The sequence below is a fragment of the Bipolaris maydis genome, assembly GCF_028858645.1.
Source record: "Bipolaris maydis strain C4 unplaced genomic scaffold PSV08scaffold_12, whole genome shotgun sequence".
NCBI classification, from domain to species: Eukaryota; Fungi; Ascomycota; class Dothideomycetes; order Pleosporales; family Pleosporaceae; genus Bipolaris; species Bipolaris maydis.
The window spans coordinates 1,369,227-1,391,221 of record NW_027093868.1 but is presented as its reverse complement, the minus strand read 5'-3'; the positions used below and the strand labels follow the sequence as shown (position 1 = coordinate 1,391,221).

The window sequence follows — 21,995 nt, the reverse complement described above, 5'->3', positions numbered from 1 at the left end:
GCAATCGCTCATCTTAGTGTTATACGTACCATTTTGGGCAAGCAACGTTGATTTCCTGTTGCAGCATTTACGAGACAAATTTTCTCGTTGCTTCAATGCTAATATGAGTGCTGTTCTGGTGTGTGTTATACTGATCCCTTTCTCCGGGTTCGATGTTTACAGGTATAGCGTTCCATGGGTGGATGAGTAACGAGTGAATTCGCAGCAACGTAACATAGTGCGAATACTGCTGATAAAATATCGTTTCTAGTGTTATTTGGGCTAGTAATGGCTGTGCGCTTGGATGTGGTGGGAGTTCACTCTGCGTGGCCCAAGGAGGTAAGGTGTCCCATAAGGCTTGCAGCTGTCCAGAAAAGTTGGTTACGACTTCTGATATCTCGCTTAATTCTGTTTTCTTATATCTCAGCATTGTCACTTTGGCGTTGAGTTGCCCATACAACCGTGCTCGCTGAACCGAGCTTGTGATCATATGCAACAGAGGTGTTTCTCCGGACGGCAAGTCGTTAGGCAAGGGCATATGATTTCATTGTCAGAGATGCCCTGCCAAATGTTAGCGAGTGCCATGAGTTCATATAGCAATAGTCTGCGTAGCTGCAGGTATTGGCATGGCGTACCACTGGCGTACCAGACCTGCCAGTATTTTCCCTTTCGAATCCGTAGATTGCCCACCACAGGATGGAGCGTGATAATATCGATGATTGACTCAGATTCCAGGTTGATGTACCCTTCCGATGAAGCCCCTTGGATTCTACAAGCTTCATGGCACTTAGACAGAGCATATAGTCAATAGAAGGACATGCTACGCCCTCGACGTAGTAGCTCTATGCACAGTGACGGGCGAGCAAAGTTATCTACGGCTGTCTGAGGAGTATCGAGGTGATGCTTGGGCAAAAGGAGGGCTCACCATTGTCATTAAGGCTTGGATGGCGAGTAGGCTGGAATGGTAGAACATAAGTTGCGTATGCACGGACATTGCGTTGCGGAAGAATCTCCAGCTACGAGACTGGAGAAAGTCCTTTGGCTCTTGGGATGCTCCCGAGATGACCACAAGGGTACCACAGCCATCAGCGAAGACGATATTCCGTAGCGCATACCATCCTCGTCTGTTCGTTGGCGATCAATTTGGCGATTACCGCCACTCCTTTCGAAGTGACAAGTTAACCCAGCTCGATCATACCCGCCAGCACACTATCGATAATGAGCATCTTGCCTGTTGGTAGACCAATATTGGCTTCCGGACTCATGACCAAAGTTGCATTACAAAGAAGTCCAAGCCTGTTCATGACCCACTGCACCACTTGGGCTGAGTTGAACGGAAAAACAGTTGAGTAGTCCCCAGCCCATTATGTCCAACCGGAGGGGACCCGCAACTCAACATGGCATTTGCGCAACTCAACCGTGTTGGAATCGTGTCTCTGAGACATGCGCGATTTGCGTGGCTTGCCGGAGAAAATTGGAGCGTGCTTGGAAATCAATTTCCAGGCGCAAAATCTTGACGAAACTGTCTATCTCCTTGTGGCTACTCATCAAACAAAATCGAATACCTTAACAGGCGTGGCTTCGAGCATCACATGATCGGCCAAGCACGCCGCACCGTTCTTCAACATTGCATTGTCTATAGAGGTCAGGAGTTCCTGGTATGTAGAAATTCATTCCTATTTTCGACCCGAAAAGGATGCACAAAGGTTGTAGGTCGCTCCTTTTGCCCCGTGATTTCATGTGCGACTTGGACATTCTCTTGTCTTCAGTGATGTTTTTTCTCTGTACGAGGGCTTATATCGTGAAAGAAGTCTTAATCTCTCAGATGTGGTTTGCCATGGAAGTCCTGGGGCTTGATCGGCAGCGAATAAAACGCGTTTGCTTTAGGAAAGCAAAACTGTCTACAGCAGCATTACCACTGTTAGCTATATCTATTGCTAGGCAAAGGAACGGTCAACAAAACTATGAAGCTATTTCTGAAATGCTTGGACATATCAGTAGATATCTTCAACATCGGTCTGAAGACTGCGACCAGCCAATACTTACCTTCCCTGAGTTTGGCGGCAGCTCTGGGAAAGGCTTTGCCTTCCATGCGCTTTGGCCAGAAATCGATGTGTATGTAAACGCTTTAGAGGCATTATAAATCTTAGATTAATCCTCTAGCAGCGACTTCAAACACGGTATTTGTAGGTGAAAGTGGTCTACATGTTGTTCGTGATACATAAATCTAGCTGATGACCCAACTGGATGAGATTTGACAAATGCGAGCAACCTCGCTACAGGGCTACATGAACGCGGATCGGACCTCAGGAGAGTGCAGGTACAATAAGGGATGAGTTAGATACAAAACCATTGACTTGGCGCATGTTAGCATCAGCGGGTATGTAATAATGTCTAAGCTCTACTTACGATCTGAATTATATCGGACCATTTGAGCCGCACTAGTAATATTGTGTCAGTATAATGCTTTATAAAGACGAGAAAATACTCACTATTCCGGACTTATTGTCGCCGAGATGTCATCAACGAAAACGGTGTCGTATCCCTATATCTTCAGCGTTTCGAAGCAAGAATGTCTGGATTCCATTTACTGACCTTGAAATATGCATCCAGGAGTGTACCATACTATAACACAGTTTAGCTTTCACTCTACCTTTTTTGGGAGGAACAGCATACTACGCATTGATCAGAGTTCACACCCCCAAAGAAAAGAGTAGTGATCTGGTTTTCTTCCAACCAAAGGCCAAGCGGTGTCTGTGCACCCCACATACCGCTCACACGGTCTGATTCTGCATTAGCAATTTCCGTCATCATGCTCTACCTGCAATCTTACTCTTGTTGAAGTAATGGTCGGTCCCATCCTTGACGCCTTGAACTTGTGCATCGTACAATTTTCCATACGGCCTTGCATTCCAAGAGCCGCGCATCAACATTCTGCCCAACTCGGTGCCATCTTTCAGTTTCCCCATATCGCTACCGAACGAATCTACACATCTTAGTGCTATTTCACAGCACACAAAACCGTAGAGAACTTACCTGTAGGGCTACGCTTGGTTCGCGAAAACCCAGAGATGTCCGCGGGAGGCAGATCCCGGAGATCCCTACCATCAAGACCCCAGTTTGTCCAGAGCACGGGCATACCATTTCTACGAAAAGCATCGATCATGTTAAGCGTGGGCTCCACTGCTTTCCGCCCTCCTTCAGCGCTAGGAGTAAGCTCAGGGTGGAGGAAAAAGTTTTGCATATCGATTATGATGAGCGCAGAACGTGAGGGCTCAATGACAGCCTGTTTTCGGGATCCTGTCATGGGTATAGTGACGGGCTTGGTCGTTGGCGCAACCATGGACCGCGTCAAGTCGTATGTATCATTTCCGATGTAGATCCAATGATTGTAAATATTTCCAAGGAGGGTGGTATTGGCTGTTGGGAGCGTGATATTTTGGTACGCGGCGATGATGGTGGACGACACGAGTGGCAGAGCTACCACAACGGCTACCATTCCCGCAGAGAGTTTCATACTTGTTAGTGCACCGTCAGTATCGCATATAAAACCAGCAAAGGATATATCGTGGAATGGTAGAATGCGAAATCAGCTCTGCTTTCATAGTCCGTTCTGAGGTCCTGTATTAAATAGCGCCACCACATGCAATAGCTGGCGAATGGTACGAATACCTTGATATTATCATTGTGGCTAATTGTGTGTGTGTTCCGGTGAAGAGCACCTACCTACGTGCCAAGCAATGTCATGCGATGAACATGTGTTTCCCCTAGTACATGCATCTTTCCTTATTTCCCGACCTAGCTTGAGGGCGATCTCCCCGCTTGCGAAACTTTAATGCCGCAGCCGTCCAATAGTGTGGGGACAAGATCCAGAGAGTTGTTGTGCGGTGATATCTGCCGTCCTTTGCCACGTCAGCGTTGGCCCTCAACACCCCCGTAATTGGAAGTTATGCTGACTTTCAACCCGGACGTTAGCGGAGCATCCTAGTCGTACCTTGCATGATAGATGCGCGTGATCACGAAGCTACCCGACCTATTTATCAACAGATTATAATTCTTGCAACTGGTACCAAAAGACTTTTGAAAAATAAATATCTCAGCTACGTAATCATTCTGTTTGTAGTCTTCATATACTATGTTTCTTGTACATAGTTCTTTATCATTTAGAATATAGCGTTGAATATCGGACTGGTGTTGAGATATGTACATGTGCGATACAGACATAGATAACAAAAAATGTATACAATCATGGAAAACCTACTCATTGCAATGTCGTGTTGTACCGCCGCATTTGAGATAAATTCTTCTGGCTTACTGTATGGGGCGCAGAAGTAATACATGCTACGGAATGATTTCAAGTATGAAATAGTTTGCAATTATTAATACACTCAGCGTCCTCGTACACCCCTGCATCTATAACTAAGGCCTGGGTTAAGCAGGTTTGGCCTTCTCACTGCTATGATCCTATCGTTGTGATGGTGATGAAACAACTCCGAATGGTAAGTGATAGGCAGCGTACACAGGATTTCGCGGTATCAGTGACTGCTCACTCGTCCCAGGATTGTTTCTTCTCTCCAGATCCACCTTTCCCTTCTCAAGCATTGATATTCCTTCCCGGTACTCCGATTCCTCCCAGCCAATATCTCCCGGGAACATCATTCGTCGGCGCCTGCAGCAGCAGCTGATGTTTTCGAAATACATGGCTGCTGCGGGTACCTGAAGTCCAGCAGAAAACAAGCTGGCCATGGCGATGGGAGCCCATACCATTCCAAAGTAATAAGATGGGTCCTGCGTCTTGAGAATCAGGACTACAGCTACGGTGTTTGGCAGAGTCGAGAGACCTGTGGGAAACATGTCAGTCTTGAAAGACCAGATTATGGGGCCCAAATATTACCATGAATTAAGAAACCAAGGCCAGATATGGCCTCGACGGTTAGCTTGTGGCCAATAAGCTGAGTTGCTTGTTTTTGCTTCAGTTTCCTGGCTATCAACACCAGCCCACAGACAGATATTAAGGTGTCAGATAAGCTCGCCATTGCAATAGCAAAGTAAACGGCATGATTGCTAACAATTACACCAGTTGCTCCCACGATCAACAGCCAGATAACGAAGAAGATATGGCCCATCCATCGTCGAACAAATGAAGATGGCAGCAACACTCGAACAGCAATCAGGTATTCGATGCCAGCATGCTGCGTGAAGAATATCAATTTGCTCGAATTCAGTTCTAGGTCGGAAAGAAAGTGGATGGTGAGCAGTAGGAATGTTAATGTGAACATAAGAGACAGGTAATGGAGGTCCATCATGCGTTTCATCGAAAATCCAACGAGCCCAGCATAAATGCCCCAGAAGACCAACTGGAGGAAAAATCCCTGGAAGGATATGACAAAGGCAGCATTGTAGAGTGCAAGCGGACCTCCCTTGAGTAGGTGTTTGTTCTGAGTCTGCAGTACTGCAGGAAAAAGTCGAAGATATTCCGGTCCTGTCCTATCGATATCTCCATGGCGATGCGTGTCAGTATCTCTTTTATTACTCTGCTTTTTCACAAAACGTTGGGGGTTTTCACGTTATCATCCACGTACGATTAAAAGTCGACACTGCGTTGCCCATCTTGAAGCTGGCCAGCAGATTATTTGGGAAAGTAAAGAGTCGAATGTCGTCTGGAAAAGGTTAAAATTAGGTGAACGAGAGCAAGATGGCTACCAATACTTTTTGTGTCCTGTGCCTATGACATGGTAATAATAGACACAGTGGAAACGAACACGCGTTCTGCCGTTCAATCTGCTCCCTAAGGTTTTGGCCGAGCGCCAGATCGGGTCAGGGGCAAATGGTTCTCACATCATCAATTTTCACGAACCAGGTTGTGCTATTCGTAACGATGATCATGTAGTAAGCAGGCAGGTTAGTCGAGTTTCGGGCGTGGGTCTGAGGTAATCGGGCATGGTACGTACGCATCAGAATGTACTACGTAGCGCATGCAGCGTTGTCTTCCTGGGTTTCGGTAGATGGACCTGTCTTGGACAAGGGCTTGCATTGTCCGCGCAGTGAGTTTTATGTAGATCAGCCAAGAACAAATCACTTGATAATGAAGCTTCTTTCTCGATAGAAGGAAATAAACTTTTAGCTACAATACGCACGGGCTATGTTGGTAGTAACTACTGATTGGCTTTCACAACCCCGCATATCTGGATGCTCCCGCTTACTGATCGATAGATTTTAAGCTATGATACAGCATTTCGCCTTGACGCGGTAACACCCCTGGTAGGGGGTTCGGTTCGACGAAACCGTGATGGCTCTACCACTCTGTAACGTCCCTGCGTGTGAATGACGGTCTGCGAGACCTGACTGAAGAAAGTTTAGTTTCAATTGACTGATGAAATATCTGTAACTCATTCCTCATTTGTTCTACTAGATTTAACATCACGCAGTATGTTTGAGGCACTAACTCAGCGAGAGCCTGATTACAATTTCGGTGGTGACGAATGTTTGAGGCATAAGCGCGTTATCTAACTCTGAATGACAACCAAGGATATATCGTTCAGCGCTTTAGCTGCTTGTGGTGTGCGATTTACTGACTTCAATGTTAGTTCGCAAAACGATCCGCAGAAGGAATAAACGTATCCGGGGGCCCCGGCCGATAACATCCCAGGACTGCATTTTCCAGGCTGTGCAAATGATCGCAGAGCTCAGACGATTTTGAGATCAAAACTTCTCGTCTGGTTCTATGGTATCTCTTTTGTATACCCACCTTGGCCAAACTACCAGATATCCATATGCTTCCTGCTTTCTCATGAGAAAAGCTGGTACAACGGTGACATGGATTTTCTATAGTAGCAGCCAGTTCAGAAAAGAAATGGATACATATCAGTATATGTTGTAGAGGCTGACATAAGCTGACTCTTCAAGAGAGGGACATGGACAAGTTTCATCCTGGTTTGTTACGACGGCGGCCACGACATCATCTACGTACTGCATTGAAATAGGCTAACCAGACCGCAAACCTGATGTACTGATCAGATACTAGATAACTGATGTCAGGAGAGCGTACACGACTATCTAAGCTATGTCAATATTGAGGGAAGAAGGCCATAGTGCAGGATGTCCCGTATCCTCACCAACCTCTGTCCATGTCCAATATCTATTTACAGAGCATTAGAGAATCTTCTGGCAATGAAAACATAGGGAACATGCAAGGTTATCCCATCCAACAATTTAGAAGCGTCCAGTGGCAGTGCAGGGCTACTGATGACCTCACGCGCTGGCACACTGATTGTTGCACATGCATGTCTGAAACTTGTAAAGGAGCTGAAATCCAGTCGTCTACCAATTGAATAATCAGTCTATCGATCTGATGCCAGATCGACCAGACACCCCTGTTGGCTTGTTACAATGACGAGTGACCAAGACCACCCATGCGCCCGTGTGATATACGTAGCAGTATCACGCGGCTGCCAAACAACCAACCTCTCCTGCTATCTATCACAACACAATGCCATTCATCGAATTGATGTCGAGATCAAAATTCGGTGCTACCAAGCACGGTATGAAGCACGAACAGAGCCATGCAGTTCGTTCTTATAAGTCCTCCTCTTATCAATCGTCAGACGACTACAGCGTTGCAGAAACACCCTCTCCGGACTCGGCAAGTCTCCACTTGCCTGACAACCTCATAGTTGAAGCAGGTCATGGCCTACTTCTTATCTCTCAGCTGCCGACATTTGACACTGCTGGGCTCGTGTCGAATACAGGGACAACCGATCTCGCTGTGCTGATCCATCGCCACTATCGTGCATTCCAACCTCCGGTGTCGCTGCCAAACTCTGACTGGACATGGAAGAAAGCCACAAAGCAAGTGGTTTTGTTGCAAAAAGCGTTTCCTGCAGTCAAAGACGCGGAAAACAGTGTATTAGCCATGGCGGCTTGGTTTCACTTCCTCTGCGACATCGATGACGAGGTCGAACAGATGGAGAGTATGGAGAGAGGACTGCTGCTTGGACGGATCACCAAGGCGCTGCAGACTGCAAGCGTAGACCCACTCAAGCTTCCGAAAAGCGGGCATGCAAAACTACTCGCACTCGTCGGCAGCTTCATTCGGCAATGCCAAGTGGTCTTATCCCCTCAGGTTCTTTCCCACGTCTTTGCCGACATCATCGACTGTCTAGAGGGACTAAAGGAGGAGGCTGCTTACCAGGAGGGCACAGCGGTGCTGTCAAGCATAGAAGACTATCTACGGGTACGGTTGGGAACAATAGGCCTACGACCTTTCTTTACCATCCTGAGACACACATTGGTTGCCATGGAAGCCCAAAAGACCATCAGTACAAGCAGCAACAACGACACCTCAAGCTTCTGGACATCGCCTCTGCACCAAAAACTGCTCAACAGCACACAACGTACTATCGGGCTACAAAACGATATCGTGGGTCTTTCCAAGGACATTGAAAAAGGTGTACGTATGAATCTGGCCGTGGTGCTACTCGAACAACAACACAAGACTACAAGCGATCTCGAAGCTGTCAGCAAGGCACGCAGTATGGCCGTGTCGATCCACAACACCGAGATGCAAAAGGTGATGAGGGTTTGGGCCGACATCAAAGAAGCAAGGTACTCTACTGCGGCGCAGGTATATGCTCAATCACTGGTAGCGTTTACACGGACGCATTTTAGCTGGGCGGCACACGCGCATCGGTACCAGTCGAAGCATATGAGTCTTTTGGAGATGTTGTCGAGTGTGGCGCAGAGTACGGCGGTGGAGGGACTGAGGTTCAAAGCAAGGGTGCTACGAACGCGACAGTCGATGGGGCGGCTTCCAATCAGTCATGGCATGAGGTGATTTAGCATCCTTTTTTTTGTCAATTCAGCGCTTGCATAATGGAGTTCTAGATAGCTTTTTTTGAGATTGGGTAGAGCATAGTAGGCATGAGCAGACTGGTCCTGACTTGTAGAAAATACAATTGATCACAAACTCCTACTTTCCGTATGTGTCCGTGGAGATCGCTAGACTTTCTCTTTGTTTCTGGAAAGTTGATGATCGCAAAATGGGCATTTTCTCCAAATCAATAGGTGGGTGGTTAAAAGTTTCCTGTCACGAGTGCTCGTCACGTGGCTTCCCATAGTAAGCGCGGCTCGTATTTAATGTGGAATTGAGTGTACGCCTTGGTTGGAGAGTAGTTGGTCACCAGAGTGCAAAATAAGGCTGTTTCCGTCGGGTATGGTGAGGTGCGCTCAGACATGGCGAAAGACCCATGGTTGGTGCAAAGTATTTGGAATTGCGATGAAAGAGCAGAGAACACATCTACCTACGAAACCAGCTAACTAGTATGACGTGTAGTGAAGTGTACTGAGGTCAGCCTGGACAGACTGATGCCCAATATAGCAAGCGAGCAGCGGCAAGATGTGCGGGGTGCAGCAGCGGCAAGAAAATGCAGTGTGACAAGGTGATTGGCATGCTGTGGGCGGAGCACACAGCCTCAGTCTCGGCCAGTAAGTATTCCCGAACTCAATGGCTTGACCTATAAGTGCGATAGTATTGAGAAGGTTGCGTGGCAGTAAAACACTACCTCACAGGTGACGCAACTCAGCCTCGGTCATTGCCGGGTGTACCATGCATGCGGCTAGCTGGTTAATCTACAATTGATTAAATGGAAAAACAAGGCTGACGAAATAAGCTTTGGGGCTGCTTGGCAAGATGAGACAAGCCTTCATGTTTCACGAGATCCTCCAAAGAAAAAAGGTAATTGTTGCGAATGATAGTAGAGTTTCAAAATTCAGCCGCTAGGTCGAAAGTCCAAAAATCTGGGAAAGACCAATTACTGCCATCAATCTGCATGTCTTGCAACATGTCAAATGGCGAATACATGTCGCCCAGAGAGCTTCCAGAGTTGGGATCGGTAGCATCTGCCCCGCTCGCATGAGTGAAAGCCGAGCCTCCGAACGCTCTTTCATTCATCCCAGATACACTGTCGGTTTCAAAGCCACTTTGATGCATACTATGCGCGGCATCCTTGGCTCGCGAAGCTCTTGACATTGTGGTGCGGAAAGAAGCAGCCAAGTCATTGTTCCGGTCTTGCTGCAAAGCTATCACCTTGGACGCTAAAGCGGTAAAATAGCCAATGGCTTTCCGGCATCGAGAAACAACTTCATCTCCTGGATTGTCGATATGAGTCGTGGATAGAGATGGCGAAGGCGGGGGTGGCAATATACCCACTGCAGCCGACAGAATCCAGTACTCCATGTATCCAGTACCTAGCCTAAGTACTTTCTGCTCAAAAATTTGCCTTGTGCGTTCAAGGATCTCGAGGGATGATGTACATAGTGTCTTGACCAGGAAGGCGTTTTGCGGTAGTGAGGCAAGGTACACTGTGTCACCAAGCAGAGCCCCGCGTTTGGTCATCGTAATATCCGGTAAAGAGGCTGTAGGGTTGACAGATTGAGTGTTAGGGGTGCCGGTTGGTGCTACTGATGACTTCACCGGGTTGATTGCGCAATTTCGGAATGTTAATTGAGACAGTGTCAAACCAACTCTCATGACGTCGTTGCGGATGTTACTAAGAAAAGAGATACTCTTCGATAACAGGTCGCCGTGTATCGTAATCATGGAATTACAAACATCCACACATGTCCTGAAGGAGTACATGAAGCGGTTGTTTTTCGAGGCCGATTGGGCAAACGGCCTGTGCAATATCAGAAGATATTGAAGTAACTGCAAGCGGAGAAGTGCAGATGGCACTACGGCAGATTCATTATTCCAGTTGGGCAAGGCGGAGACAGCTGTGTGTATCTGAGCGTCAAAGTGCAAAACATCGGCATACTGTATATTGCTGGAGGGCGTGTTCAGCAGATGCGTAAGATGAATGCGAAGTGGCAACGATTTCAGGCTTGCGGTAATGAATGAGGTGGAGGTAAATTCTTCATCCGATTGATCTGGTGGCAGTTGCTTTGTGTTCGCAGAGAAAACCTCATCTGCAAGATGAGCTGGCGCAGGCGTGTCGAAGTATAGGGCCGTTAGCCCAGATTGGAGGCCAGTCTCGACCGAAGATTGCAGTTCTAATTCCACAACTGTGATCCACAGCCGTTTCCTCATTTGTTGATTGAAGATTGAAATTCTACCGCTTCCTTGTAAGGCTGGGTCGCGGTGCAGACCAGATGCGAGAGCAAGCCGAAGAAGATCACCAGAGTTGATCCAGTCCTGCTTCATCCCCACACAATTGACCCGCTTGGCAACCAGCAGAAGACATGCTGATTGGAGGAAAGGTAGGGTTGTCTGCTTCCGAGGCTGCAGCTTAATCCAGATTTCGCAGGTGTGAATGAGAACGTCAGCGGTCTGCCGATCAATAGTCGTATCACCAACGAAGACATTGTCTTTCTGGTCGAGGCACTTTGTGATGGAGATGATCAATACGAGAACGACGGCAAAGCTGACGCGTTCTTTGTGGGTGCAGGTATTCTCCCAGAAAGCCTGGTATTCTTCCCAAAAGGATGGCCCATGCAGAATTCTGTAGCTGGTTTCACACGTCCGAAAGTACTTAGCAGCCTGCGTGTCGACGACACTCTTCTCAGGAAGTGCAGCCAACACGTTAGCATCAGCATCATAGAGTGCGACATTAGACTCTCTGGCAGACTTCTTCCTTCGATCACGGGACGCTCTGAAGTCATTTCCGACATGTACGAGAGAATGATCGAGGTTGAGAGCTTCGCGTGTGAAGAGATGCAGCTCATGATACTTGCAAGAAAGTCAGCTCACACGAGGCATCCACAAACGGACTTGTTGTGAGAGATACCGTTGATGCGATGCTCATAACACTTGTCACGCCATGAAACTGAGCCTTGAACCCTTTCCCTTTGAACAAAATGTCCTCTGTGAATATTGGCTCTTCGGGTAGGACATCATGGTACCGTGACTTGTGTTTAGTGTGCCGCTGGGCCAGCTGCTGCTCTAGCAATGCAATGCGTTCTTCTTGAGCTCTGACTTTCCGCTGCAAGACGTGGCATGTGTCGGAAGAGAGGTCAATGTCTGCAGGTCGCTCGGCCAGGAGGGTGGAAGTGGCATCGTCAGCTCGTGTGGCTACATTGACATTGGACTCTTCCAGGAGGCGCGGATCATATGTGCATTCATGCCGTCTTCCCGTCTTTTGGCAGCGCCCGCATACGGGAAGGACGCGGTCGCACTTCATTTTGCGGGCGCGACAGGCGTAGCATGACAGAACCTTGCGCTTCTTGCTCGTGCGCTGGTGAGACGGGCCGTCGTTGCCTTCTGGAAGGTCGCGCTCCGGCGGCGTATCTTCACGCGATCTGTCGCTGATCCATTCGGCGGCTGGAGCAGACATGGAAACTCGGGACGGCAGCAGCACCAATCAGTGTCGCGATGTCGAGAACAGCGTGTCAGGGTGAGCGGTCGCGGAAATGGAGGGGATGACATGCACGCGGCCCGGCGTGGATTCGCGGCGCACACTCGGACATAACCACCAACTTAGGACGGGGATAAGCTACTATGGCTGCTGGGTTTGCCTGCATTCTTGGCCCCTTTGACTTTGTCAACAACAAAATGACAGGACGCCGTCTCTTGCACTGTCTCAGCATCGGCCAACATCAACAAGTTGTCTTGGTTGTGTCCCGGGCGAAAACCGTGTCGGCCGAGTCGATGCATGGAACATTGTTTCGCTCCATGTCGAAGCGGGGAACCCTTACACTACCCCACAAACAATGCGTGCTGATCCCAGGCACAATCTTACACTCGGCTTCTCATTCCTTGCTATGCAGGTCATGTTTATTGCAGGCAAAACTTGTTGCCCATTGGTGTCCCGTCAAGACATGTCAATGGTCAGCCAAATCAGTGGTTCATTCCGAGAAGAGCCTGTCACAACCCGGATTGGGGCCGGAAAGTGGATGGCGAAACATGCTCCATAAAAACAATCTACATGCACACGAGCCTGAGCAAATAACAGGCAGATAAACTCTCCGTGTTTCGTGCCAAGGGCGCGGCAGTGAGCTTCGCATGCTTAACCGAACTTGCCGTTCATGCCTACGGTTTCGAGACGGCCAATCGAAGCACATGCTTGATTTCTGCGACAAAGCTAATTTTTCATCTGCCACGTCTCTTATAGTATGTCTAAATTGCGCATGACTTCAGAACTGACTGACAGACTGAGTGGCTGAAAAGTCACTGGAAAGTATTCACTCTCGTCACCAACAAGTCCACCCTTCGCTGTAATTTTGTCATGAGGGACATGTTCTTGCTTGTTGAAACACTTGCCATGTATCTTGTAGACAACTGTTGCCAGCTATTGGCAGCCACTACTATCACTTCGTACGGGCACCAAGCTGCTGCGCAGTGCGTAAGCACAACACAATTTAGGCATTTTAGCCTACACGTGAACTGCAGAACTTAGTACCATGGCTCGGGGTGCAATATACACAATGTTTAGCTTGTATCAAGGATACGACGGACAAACTCTCCCATCTATCAGTCGGTGATGAAACGGGATTCCGGACCGCAACAGCCTCGTTGCTGGACATATATAAGTCATCTCCTTCAGTCTCTCTCGAATATCACAGTCAACACAGACATCAGCATCTTCAACATGTACAGGACTCTGGCAGTTACCATTTCTCTTCTCCATGCAGCTCGCGGCCAGCAGGTGGGAACGCAGCAGGCAGAAGTGCACCCCAAGTTGACGTGGCAATCTTGCACTGCCCCAGGAAGTTGTACCACCAATAACGGCGAAGTTGTCGTTGATTCCAACTGGCGTTGGCTTCATAACAAAGATGGGTATGTATGAGAGACGATACTTTAACCCACTTCTTCTGACTGAACTCGAGTTACACCAACTGTTATACGGGCAACACTTGGGACACGACATATTGCCCTGACAACAAGGCGTGCGCTGCCAACTGCGCCCTCGACGGTGCGGACTATTCAGGCACATATGGCATCACTACCAGCGGCAATGCCTTGAAGCTCAACTTCGTCACCAAGGGCTCGTATTCTACAAACATCGGATCGCGTAACTACCTCATGAAGGATGAAACGACCTACGAGATGTTCAAATTCACGGGTAACCAAGAGTTCACGTTCGATGTAGATGTCTCCAACCTACCCTGCGGTTTCAATGGCGCACTTTACTTTGTCTCGATGGATGCAGATGGCGGTCTCAGCAAGTACCCAGGCAACAAAGCCGGTGCCAAGTACGGGACTGGTTATTGCGACGCCCAGGCTCCAAGGGATCTCAAGTTCATTAATGGCGAGGTGAGTGACAACATGTGGGCTCATGGAGTGTTACTAGCATGCTGACCATCACTTCAGGCCAATGTTGAAGGCTGGAAACCGTCGGCAACCGATCAGAACGCTGGTGTTGGCGGCTATGGTTCCAGCTGTGCAGAGATGGACATTTGGGAGGCCAACTCGGTCAGCACGGCAGTCACCCCACACTCTTGCAGCACAATCGAACAAACCCGCTGCGATGGTGATTCATGTGGAGGTACATACTCAGCCACACGCTATGCTGGCGTGTGCGACGCGGATGGTTGCGACTTCAACAGCTACCGCATGGGTGTCAAGGACTTTTACGGAAAAGGCAAGACAGTCGACACATCTCAAAAGTTCACCGTCGTCACACAGTTCGTTGGAACCGGTGACGACATGGAGATCAGGCGCTTCTACGTCCAAGGCGGCAAGGTTATTCCTCAACCCTCATCCAAGATTGCAGGAATCGACGGCAACGCCATCAACTCCAAGTTCTGCGACCAGCAGAAGTCTGTCTTTGGTGACCCAACTGACTTCCAGAAGAAGGGCGGCATGGGAGGCATGGCCAAGGCTCTTGCCAATGGTATGGTTCTTGTCATGAGCTTGTGGGATGACCACTACAGCAACATGCTGTGGCTCGATTCTACATACCCCACCGACAAGAACCCAGACACGGATCTCGGTGTTGGTCGAGGAGAATGCGCGACGACCAGCGGTGTACCAAAGGATCTTGAGACCAATAACGCAGATGCTACAGTCACTTACAGCAACATCAAATTCGGTCCTTTGAACTCGACCTTCAGTGCGCAATAGAAGAGCCGCGGTATGGCTCTAAAAGAGAGAAAGTGGTATGGGACAAGGGGTTTTTTGCACTTGTGGTGGAATTTTCCATTCGTTGATCAGTTGCGACAGTCACTCGTTCAGCATACATTAGTATGCAAGAAATCCGTCCTTGATCAGTTCATTTAGAACAGCAGTTTTTCACCTTTTTTTCATACTGGTGTTTATACATAGAATTCACAACCCTTACTCAATGTCCGCTTTTTTGAGCAAGCAGAAGTGACAATGAATAAATCATGCTGACGAATTACCCCAAGATAGGGTGAAAGGCTAAACAACCCTTGTGTTCACTTCTGTGTTCACGTCGACGGTGATTCACCAACAGAGACGATCTGGAAGCTATGCTGAATTCACGTTCATCGCACATGAGTCCCACTTGCCACCATTACCATGAATCAAAACTGATCCCATATACCCTCTCGTTCTCTTGCGCAACCCAAAGCCCTTCAACTCTAATCACCATCCAAAAACCACCAGCTCACAACTTACAATCACAATATTCTCAACACACACCCAGCCATGGACTACTCAATTAGCTTGCGAAACATGGTGACAGGCTCAACAGTGTTTGGCTACAATACCCTTCCCGAGTGTGCAAGCAGCTGCAAGATACTTCAGGCATCAGAGGCAAATTGTGTTCCGCCGGCTGCCCCAGTATCCAACCACTTCACCTACCAAGATTGTGTCTGTCAATCAACATACCTGGCAAGCCTCCACAAAAGTGGTGCTATATGCCATGAAGCATGTGATGACGAGGATAACGAACTCATTCACCAATCCTACAATCGAATGTGTGGCCAATCCGACATACCGGAGACGACCAATTCCTATAGCACGCCGACAACCAACTTGTCAACACTTACCACTATATACACAACTTTAGTAACGATACAGACACCAACAATGTCTGCTCCACCACCGCAACAAACACATATAGAGGCTATCAAAGACCAAGAACAATGGTACATAGGCGAAATGGTCACACCGTATAAGCGCACTCCTGACGAACCTGTAGGCTACAACGAAACGGAAAATACTTTGCCATAATTGGGGGTGGCGTGGTGATTCTTGTTGCAATCATCCTCATACTCGTTCACCTATACAAACGCCACCATCGCAAATCCGCTCTAGAGAACGCGCGACAGTGCCACCGGTTCATCCCTCTCCAGGACATTCACCCTCTCCCAAGCCAGCCCGTTGATCCAGATACCCACAGGCAACTTCATCTACAACCACATTCGAGTTCCGAAAGCAATCTGGGATACCCACTCAGATCCCCAGGCATAGCCCGTCCCCAGCCAAGCTTCCCATTCAGCGCCACCGTTCGCGCATACGCGAGCGAGTCGCGGAGCGAGACCGACTTGCGTGAGATGCAGCGCCCGGCAGCGAGATGCGGTACGCTCTGTCGCTCGCTCAGTCGCACCGAGAGATTGATAATGGAGCGCATCCGGACGACTGGGCGACCGGATATTCCTATCAGCGCGACCCCGAAGATCGTGCGGTGAAGCGGATTTGTGGGGCTGTTTTTCAATCAACTAGGCGGAGTAGCGGGAGATGGGTACTCGCGACGGGGAGCAGGGATGTTAATGAAATATGAACGGGAATGAAGTGGGGTTCTTGATAGTGGTAGTAGTAGTAGTAGTAGTAGTAGTAGCAGTAGTAGTAGTAGTAGTAGTAGTTCTTTTTGGCATCGCACGGACTATGTTTGTGATCCACTCTAGACCCATACATGTGCCGCATGTTCGCAGCGGGGCTAGGCATGTGTTTAGTCAGGGCTTCCGATGTACACGGGAAGCTAGCCTGATTATCTTAGTGAACTATTTCATCATCGAATCTTCAGTCGCCCGTTCTCTTTGCTCTTTCACAGATTTCGTAGTAAGTGGTATGCACTGCGCGAACACAAAGTACATGAAGCAGTTGAAATATCTTCATCATCCCACAATGACGCACTCAGTACAGAATTTTGAGTCGCACACATTTCTGCTCCCCGGATTTTTCTTTGCTTCTCTTTTATTCTTGTAATGCTTGCACGGCACTATACACATGCGTCTGCAACTCTCACTGTGAAGTAATGTTCTCCACATTGTGCGCCTCAAGTCTACCAAACAATGAACGAAAAGAAACGAGCTGCGACGAACTCATTGTCTTGGATTCGATCCAAGGCGGTGTCAGATATGAACCTTATATTGTGCCAAGGATTTGCCAGTACGATGGCTGAGCTCAAACTTGCTTCCACTCCCGTCATCTCTGGGTCTTGATTGTTGCTAAACAAAATCGTGGTGTTGTCGCATCATCTCAGTTCAACAGAGTCGGGCAAATACTAGAGATCGAGCGGGACCAACAAACATCTTAGTCGCAAGTCCGTTGCCCAGCCTGCTACTACGTACTTGGCTCAGTTCTTGTGACCATAGAATGTGGAATAAAACACCCACCTTGTCCCCGACCGAAAGAACCAAGTACCAACTAAAAGGAAGCGACGATGCAACTGTCAGGGCAAACAAACCATGCACCGGACAACACTAGGAAGCTTTGCAAAACAGGTGTATGCGGGACTGCGGATGTCTTTTTCCAACGACCAAACTGTTGAGGTGGTACAACTACTTTTCGCAAGTAAGCATGCTTACTGCGTACCCATCCCGTCCGCATCTACATTACACCTGACCCAATCGCGGAAGCTTGAGCGTCATTGGCCCGTTGTTGCGGTTGAGTCTGAGGTGAACTACTGTGTAAGTACATGGGATGTATGTACACTAGGGAACAGCTATGGATATAGACTAGCGTGGTCGGACCAAGACACTGTTCTCCATATACGCGTGTCGAGCTACGTTGTGATCCTTGTCGGAGTATAAGTACCTTGCCACCAGGCGGAGTTTCAAAATCTTGGGACTTCAAAGTCGCCTGTACTTTTTACAGTTTGCTGTATCATCTAGCAGCCTCTTTTTGGTCTTGTATAGTTTGTAAGTACTATTGCAGAGTGTAGCAAACACGATGCGCGTCGAAGGTCATCATCGTTACTGCGTGATAAAGGTCTAAAGTTGCGGGCCTATCCGCGCGTCAACGATCTTGATAGGGCGGAACTCCGGGTGTTTTGTCTCCCACGTTCTCTCCCTTTGTCATTGTGGCTCTCGGGCCCATCTCCGCCCAACCCCAGACCTTGTTCTTAGAGCGTAATAGGAGCGTAATAGGCCCGTTTTGCAGCGTTTTCTGGTTCCAGAAATGAGCATTGCTGATGTCGAGCAATTTGCAACCGAAACTAAATTGGCTGTTCTTCTTGGCCATCTAACAACTGCCTCCTCCTCTCTCTTTGTACATGACTTCACGCACGCGCGCCTTTGACAGTTTTACTTCTGCTGATAGAACAGGCGTTCGGGTCTAGTACGAATCGGCCACCGAGACAGAGGAGAGCTCTTCATGTACTAACGGGCTAGGCCATCGGGTAGAACCTTAGCGTTCCCGCTTCGGTCCTTGTTGACCCACAATGCTTCCGGCATAGATACGCGCCGACTTGGCGGGGTATGCAAGTCCGTTGGCATCTTCACTAGAAGAGTTGCTTGGGCAGTCTTCAACGCTTCAATACGAGGATCTACACGACGTTGTGGGCCTCAATGCGACTTCTCGATCATAACTACCGTGCTACTCACTGCTAGCGGCGAGCTCCAAGCAGAACCCCATAATGTTTCGGATATATAGAAATCTAGGTTTATGGTTTCTCGCCTCTTCTGGGACTGGTGCATATTCCGATGAATGCACGTACTCACAAAGAAGCACGGAGCAGGTGGCGGCCGTACTATCAACGTGTCTGCGTTCACAGCACCGCACGGGCTTCGGTGGTTTTCCCAACCGCCTGTTTACGAGACAGGTCCACATCTGAAAATACAACATGGTCAGTTGTATGCTTGTTGCAGGGATGTAGAAGAGCCTCAATACAAGGACTGGCTACGGATTAGACCGCGGATTACCGAGTACGGTAAGCTAGCTACTCGTACAACAAGCTCCACCGCAGTTCCATATCTCCTTCAAGCGAAGTTCTGAAGGGAAATACTGGCGACGATGCTTCCAGCGAGCGTGTCATGTCAGTGCATTCACAGTAGTGCCGGCCACCCCACACGAAATACGCGCCAAGTCCTTGGCCGTGACAGTCTTTGTACGCTGTATGGCCGGACAGCAGCCACCCCCATTGTGTCAGCATCAGATAGGGAACCAGACTTTCCTCCTCGGGTAGATGGCGGAAGCGGCCGGACTGCAGGGTCACTACAGATGCCCGATGCACGTTGTACAAGGTCAATCAAAAGCACTCTATCACTGTAAAATTTCACAGTTGGGAACTGTTTGGATCGCCTTCCAGATCCTGTTGTTGAGTAAACACCCATAAACCAGGTCATCCAGACAATGGCTTAGCTAGTATCAATCTCCGACCCTTGCCATAAAACCCCACTTCAGCTACTTTACCTATACCATGATACCCCATATGGCCAGTATAAAAAAAACGGTGCTCTTTTTCACCGCCTTAAACAAATTCTCAAAACTAGGGCTTTTTTCCCCGGACTGGGGATTTCCGGAACTCCTTTATTTGCCACTCCCCCCCAACTTGTTTTTCGATAGGATCGCGTTGAGCAAAAAAAAAGGCCAGACAACATGGCCGACGAAAAGCAAGCCGTTGCTACGGAGCAAGGGGCGTCGACGCCCAAGGCGCTTGAAGAGCTCAAGACCACGGCCGTCGTTGATACCGTACATCAAGATGAGGCGCTCCGCGTGCTCATGCAGTACAATGGAGACGAGACGTGGACGCTAGAGGAAGAAAAGAAGCTCGTTCGCCGGATCGATAAAAAGTTACTGACATTGCTGATTATAACGTACGGTCTCCAGTACTACGACAAGGCCATGTTGTCGCAGGCTGTAAGTTTTTTTCGTTCCTGTCTTGTTATTTTGAGAATATCCAACTGACATTATTATTCCCCCCTTCCCCAGGCGCTATTCGGCTTGCGCGAAGACCTGCAGCTCACTACGGGTGATCGATATTCCTTCTCGGCCTCCATCTTCTACCTCGGATTCATCGTAGGAAGTTACCCTGCGGTTGTCATGGCGCAGCGATGGCCCATTGAGCGCGTTGCAACCGGCATTTTGTTCGTCTGGGGCGTTTGTCTCATGTGCACGGCCGCGTGCACGAACTGGCGGGGCTTCTACGCGCAGCGCTTCTTCCTGGGCTTTCTGGAATCGGGCGTCAGCCCAATGTTCATGTTGATTGTGGGTGGGTGGTATAAGAAGAGTGAACAGGCACTGCGAATGGGCGCGTGGTACTGTGCAACTGCGTACGCGTCTGCTGTTTCGCCGTTGGTTAATTATGGCCTTGGACATATCAAGGGCGGGAGCTTGGACAGCTGGCAGTACATGTAAGAGCATTTCTCCTCTTAAACCGTGTTAAGTTGTAGCTGAGACATATTTTAAGGTACCTTTTCGCTGGTGCCATAACCGTGCTGTGGGCATTCGTCATCCTCTTCTTCTTGCCGCCTGACCCGATTCGAGCAAAGGGCTTCAACGAACGCGAGCGATACATTGCAGTAGCTCGTATGAGGGAAAACAATTCCGGTGTACGAAACAAGCACTTCAAACTCGAGCAGCTGTGGGAATCGCTATACGACATCAAGTTCTGGCTTGCGTTCAGCATGTCATTTCTCATGATGATTGCCAACGGACCTGTTTCCAGCTTCCTACCTATAATTATTGCGGGTTTTGGGTTTAACCGACTAAACTCATTGCTGCTCGTCATGCCCGCTGGTGTCATCATCGGATCGGTTACACTGAGTGTGACCTACTTGGCCTATCGTGTCCAAGGTATTCGAACCTGGATCATTGTGGGCTGTCAATGCGGCACCATTACTGCATCTGCTATGCTTTGGAAACTGCCACAAAGCTCCAAAGGAGCACTTCTCTTCGCGTGTTATATTCTCTCAACTTTCGGCGGTAGTTACGCTGTGCTCATGGGCTTGTCCGTGGCTAATACAGCGGGATATACCAAGAGATCGATAACGAGCTCTGGAATCTTCGTAGGCTACTGTCTTGGTACGTTCTCAACTCCTTGAATTTCACATAGTATAAATCATTAACTCTCGATGTAGGTAACTTTCTAGGCCCGTTGTTGTTTAAGCCAAAAGACGCTCCAGTTTACGCCCCTGGTTTCAAGGCAGTCCTTGGATCCGCAGTCGCCACTGCAGCTCTTGCAGTCGTGTACCGCTACATTTGCATCTGGGATAATCGCCGACGCGACAAATCCGGCACCCTCGAAGGATTCGATCATGCTTACGAGGATGATCTTACAGACATGAAGAACCCTCAGTTCCGTTACACACTCTAAATCGCGACGAGCTCGGTTTTTCTCTCAGAACTTCAGAATGGATTATGGTCATACACGTCGGGAGTATACCGGAAATACACAATGTTGATCTTTTCACTATCAGAAATGTAGTCTCAGGAGAATGCACACATAGCTCGAATACCAAGGATTCTGAGATTTCAATACTGAACTACCTCTCTTTCAATCTGCTTAGCTTTTTCCAATGTGCGTTATACTGAAATCCAGTCCCTACCGCTCGCGCGAGGTTTGCAGCGATGTCAAGTTATCTTCTGTTTCCCAACGTGGTGGATGCGAACAACTGACATTGCCGGCAATTTAATCTGTAGTTGGATCATCTTGGAATGAACTCTGCCTCGAAGCCTCTTTTTTTCAATCAAGTTAATGCTGCTCGGTAGTCGTAATAGGATAGATTTGACGAGGTCTACCCATCTGTTGTAACACATTTTTGTAATGTCTCGTTCGGCTGTGTAACTGCATTCAGATGAAACTATATTTTTGACAATGTATGATTGAAGAAAGATACGCCTTGGCGAAAACAAGCTATCCATACATTGATGGTGTAGGATGTGCTGTTGGCAGCAT

General features: G+C 48.5%; 7 protein-coding genes across 7 annotated transcripts; 4 read left to right on the top strand and 3 right to left on the bottom strand.

Moving 5' to 3' along the window:
* Window positions 1-2,107: 2,107 nt before the first annotated feature.
* On the bottom strand, window positions 2,108-3,626 carry PSV08DRAFT_364958 (Isochorismatase-like protein). Its single transcript, XM_014224156.2, has 7 exons — window positions 3,016-3,626; window positions 2,813-2,965; window positions 2,656-2,762; window positions 2,575-2,604; window positions 2,472-2,524; window positions 2,389-2,420; window positions 2,108-2,335 (listed from the first exon to the last, which is right to left on the bottom strand). Exons 1-7 carry the CDS (start codon window positions 3,494-3,496, stop codon window positions 2,286-2,288), a joined length of 906 nt encoding a protein of 301 aa, XP_014079631.1. The 5' UTR covers window positions 3,497-3,626; the 3' UTR covers window positions 2,108-2,285.
* An 817-nt stretch (window positions 3,627-4,443) lies between these two features.
* PSV08DRAFT_354837 (uncharacterized protein) lies at window positions 4,444-5,589 on the bottom strand (the record flags this gene model as incomplete). The annotated part of the gene is made up of 3 exons (XM_066092883.1): window positions 4,444-4,820; window positions 4,874-5,461; window positions 5,562-5,589. The coding sequence occupies 3 exons, from the start codon at window positions 5,587-5,589 to the stop codon at window positions 4,444-4,446; spliced, it is 993 nt and encodes a 330-aa protein (XP_065948632.1).
* A 1,879-nt stretch (window positions 5,590-7,468) lies between these two features.
* PSV08DRAFT_250434 (uncharacterized protein) lies at window positions 7,469-8,817 on the top strand (the record flags this gene model as incomplete). The annotated part of the gene is made up of 2 exons (XM_014224158.2): window positions 7,469-8,602; window positions 8,647-8,817. The coding sequence occupies 2 exons, from the start codon at window positions 7,469-7,471 to the stop codon at window positions 8,815-8,817; spliced, it is 1,305 nt and encodes a 434-aa protein (XP_014079633.2).
* Window positions 8,818-9,404: 587 nt separating this feature from the next.
* PSV08DRAFT_411740 (uncharacterized protein) lies at window positions 9,405-12,305 on the bottom strand (the record flags this gene model as incomplete). Its single annotated transcript, XM_014224159.1, has 2 exons — window positions 9,405-11,701; window positions 11,760-12,305. 2 exons carry the CDS (start codon window positions 12,303-12,305, stop codon window positions 9,740-9,742), a joined length of 2,508 nt encoding a protein of 835 aa, XP_014079634.1. The 3' UTR covers window positions 9,405-9,739.
* Window positions 12,306-13,559: 1,254 nt separating this feature from the next.
* PSV08DRAFT_373435 (glycoside hydrolase) lies at window positions 13,560-15,034 on the top strand (the record flags this gene model as incomplete). The annotated part of the gene is made up of 3 exons (XM_014224160.1): window positions 13,560-13,747; window positions 13,798-14,224; window positions 14,282-15,034. The coding sequence occupies 3 exons, from the start codon at window positions 13,560-13,562 to the stop codon at window positions 15,032-15,034; spliced, it is 1,368 nt and encodes a 455-aa protein (XP_014079635.1).
* Window positions 15,035-15,964: 930 nt separating this feature from the next.
* On the top strand, window positions 15,965-16,566 carry PSV08DRAFT_354833 (uncharacterized protein; the record flags this gene model as incomplete). The annotated part of the gene is made up of 2 exons (XM_066092882.1): window positions 15,965-16,023; window positions 16,077-16,566. The coding sequence occupies 2 exons, from the start codon at window positions 15,965-15,967 to the stop codon at window positions 16,564-16,566; spliced, it is 549 nt and encodes a 182-aa protein (XP_065948631.1).
* A 3,095-nt stretch (window positions 16,567-19,661) lies between these two features.
* Window positions 19,662-21,595, top strand: PSV08DRAFT_364956 (major facilitator superfamily domain-containing protein). The gene is made up of 4 exons (XM_014224162.1): window positions 19,662-19,957; window positions 20,030-20,451; window positions 20,508-21,121; window positions 21,178-21,595. The coding sequence occupies exons 1-4, from the start codon at window positions 19,697-19,699 to the stop codon at window positions 21,411-21,413; spliced, it is 1,533 nt and encodes a 510-aa protein (XP_014079637.1). The 5' UTR covers window positions 19,662-19,696; the 3' UTR covers window positions 21,414-21,595.
* The last annotated feature ends 400 nt before the right edge of the window (window positions 21,596-21,995 follow it).